The sequence below is a fragment of the Camelina sativa genome, chromosome 8 (assembly GCF_000633955.1).
Source record: "Camelina sativa cultivar DH55 chromosome 8, Cs, whole genome shotgun sequence".
Classification (NCBI taxonomy): Eukaryota; Viridiplantae; Streptophyta; class Magnoliopsida; order Brassicales; family Brassicaceae; genus Camelina; species Camelina sativa.
In genome coordinates this window covers 18,189,848-18,192,896 of record NC_025692.1, presented here as the reverse complement: position 1 = coordinate 18,192,896, position 3,049 = coordinate 18,189,848, and the positions used below count along the sequence as shown (strand labels likewise).

At 37.5% G+C, this 3,049-nt stretch overlaps 1 protein-coding gene across 1 annotated transcript in view; it reads right to left on the bottom strand.

The window, feature by feature from the left end:
* LOC104707439 (beta-adaptin-like protein B) overlaps nt 1-3,049 on the bottom strand; it is a 10,180-nt gene that overhangs the window by 6,546 nt on the left and 585 nt on the right. Inside the window, exons 2-10 of the mRNA XM_010423790.2 lie at nt 2,290-2,487; nt 2,053-2,166; nt 1,677-1,927; nt 1,186-1,321; nt 866-1,045; nt 675-767; nt 378-589; nt 228-291; nt 14-115 (exon numbers count right to left, since the gene is read on the bottom strand). Of these exons, the coding sequence (XP_010422092.1) occupies nt 14-115; nt 228-291; nt 378-589; nt 675-767; nt 866-1,045; nt 1,186-1,321; nt 1,677-1,927; nt 2,053-2,166; nt 2,290-2,487 (1,350 nt within the window). The remainder of the gene's footprint in view (nt 1-13; nt 116-227; nt 292-377; nt 590-674; nt 768-865; nt 1,046-1,185; nt 1,322-1,676; nt 1,928-2,052; nt 2,167-2,289; nt 2,488-3,049) is intronic.

Genomic DNA, 3,049 nt, shown 5'->3' with positions numbered 1-3,049 from the left:
GCTGCAGCTGGACCTGTGCTGGTTCCTCAGGAAAACTCTCAAGGAAGCTTTCAAGAAGCTCATCCGCATTGTCAATTCTTTCAGCATATTCACCAATAATCCATATCATAGATGCCTTCAAGTTGCAATTTTCCAATAGATGTACAATTATAAGTTCAGTGATTTATGGTCAAAATTAAGATAGTATTTCAAATTTAATAAACAAAGAAAACAAGAAAGTTCATTACCTTAGCTTCTGGTTCATCCAAAGTGTCTAAACTCTCACAGAGTGTTGCAATAATGGACTCATACCTGTATGGAATTTGAAATAGCATCAAAAATATTTAAAGAAGAATTCAAGATGCCATTACGAAAGTGATTAAGAAATGTCAACTTACGTGTTTGGATATCTTCTGAAGATATCTTTGATGACAATAATGGCCTCCTGAACAACATAGTTTACTTTGATCTTGATCAACTCAAGCAAAACGCTGATGCACCGTTCGGCTGCTCTCTCTAGTTTAATAGCACATCGGCCTATTGCACGAACAGCCTTTCTAACAAAATCAACGTCTACTTCCGTGGCATACTCTTTGAACTCCAGAAGAACCTACATTAGCATTTCTCCAAAAAATCATAATATGCACCAACAATAATAGAGACATACAGAAGATGGTAAAGTTCAGTGAGGATACCTGGTCTATGTTTCTGTCCGAGGCAAGTTTAATCATAATCTCCAACTTCTCCATCTTAACATAAATTGGGTCATTATACTTACAGAAGAAAACCTGAAAGAAAAAAAAAAGATAACTTGCAACATAAGTACTAAAAGCAAGGATGTAACAGTTGCGTCGTCTGAGAATTAACAAAGCACAGGTCAAACTACCTTAATTTCATGGGCAAGGATAGTGGGTCGTTTCTGGACAATAAGATTAATGTTACGAAGTGCAACATATTGTATCTCAGGTTCTGCAGAAAGCAATGTAACAAGGGGTGGAGCCATCTTCTTGCAAAGATTACGAATGACGTCTGTACTAGTAATAAGTTCCATTTGTTGAAGGATCATCTGTAAGGCAATTATCAAATATAGAACAGAAGTGGGAGCACATTAGAAAACATGCAAAGGTGTAGCTGATGGTTTACAAGCAAGTTTGACGAGCTACCAGTGAGCAGTAGAAGAATAACAATCAAATGAAAGTTGTTCACCTTAACAGCTGAAAGCACAACAGCGCAGTTGGCATGTTGCAACCTTGGCGTGACTCTCTCAACAATATTTTCAGCTTCGCGGGGATCAGCTGCTTTATACCTCGATAAAGCATCTAAAATAAAAACTTGACCCCACCTGCGATGATCATAGTGAGTACTAAAAGTGGAGGTGACAAAAGCTTATCCAACACTCATTTCCCCAAACTTCAAAATAGTGGGTCATTTATCTACAGATAAAACCTTCAATAACGAAAAAGTAATTTTCCAAACTGCTGTCTGATAATGGACATGAAGACAAAGCATAAACAACTGAGGCCATACCACATCTAGCTAGCAATTTCATAATCCATCACCGTTCCACTAACCTCTAATCTTAGGTCAATACCTTTTATGTTCTTAGACTAGGAAAGCTTTCGACGACTGGCCATAAATATTCAATACTAAACAGAATGCAGTGAAACAATAGAAACGGCGATAAGGAGAGGACTTACTCAGTGCATTCATTTAGAGCGGTAAGGAGCTTCGTAAGGGTTGTACTATTGATCTCAAATACGGGGCTAGTACTATTCTCTTGAATCTCTGCAAGGGCTGCTACAGCATTGGCAACAACCATCGGATTGTTATCTGATATCAAATCCTTCAAGGCGTCAAGGAAACCCCTATCCTCAACCAATTCAGCATTTATGTCAAAAAGCTTAGCAACGCAAATAGCGGCCGTCTTCCGGACATATGGATCATCATCCTAAAGAAAACATTATGCAGAGGATAGTGTAAATACTGACTAGTTAAGATGAAACAGATTCTTAAGGGCAATAATTGAGATGTTGGTATCAAATCCCAAAGAAGCGGTAAGATTTAAAACTCAACCTTTAGGCACTTCTGAAGAGGATCACATAGATATTCTGTGATCTTATCAACACGAATGCAGCCCATTGTCCGCACAGCCAAAGCGCGGATCAACGGATTTGGATCCTGTGAATCCTGTAGAATACAAATTAACAATTAAATTAATGATCACTTGATCAGCTCCTTTCCATTTTCTCTTATTACCCCAGGGTCAGAACAGAGCAAAGGAGTGCGAAAAGTCAGGTGTTTGAGTGTTACCTTTACAAAAGTATTAACTGCTAGAATAGCAAGATCTGGCTGGCTTTTCGCATAATTAATGAGATACAAGTAAACAAGCTTCTTCAACTCCAAATTTTCCGTTTGCATGCAATTGACTACATCAGTGAAAAGTGATGAAACATCCTTTCCAACAGTCATTGCTGCAATAACCTTCTTAACCGCATCTTTTCTCTTATCCTAGGAAACAGAAAGTATACATGAAAAATTAACAAAACTGAAGCCAAAATAGAAAAGCACCCTTCCTTCTTAATATCATTAACATATGCATCCTATTGAACAGTAACTTTGAGCACAAACAATGTCAGTCGTACTAATGTTAATAGCTTAGTCTAGCCTCTTCCTTTGCAAAAACAACTCCTAGATCGAAACGGCAGTTCACTGATCCTCTAACAAACGCACTGATACAGATTTAACGAGTTCTGATTCACCAACCTATACTCCACTAATAAGTCACTACGAGATTGCACACATCTAATTCATAAGCCATTCTCAGTTTCTCTCCAATTCGAGCTATATCTCAAAGAATCATCCTTCTTCCCACAAAAATAACGAAACCAATTCCACTAAAAACAGCAACAAAACTTTACAGATTGATAATTCAAATCCAGATCTACCAAAATTTGCATGAATAACAAAATTATAAAGGAGAAAAGGATCATCGACGGAGAGATCGTGAATGTAATAATGGCGGCGGATCACAGATCCACATGTAAAGACAAAAAAAAAAAAAAAAAAAAAA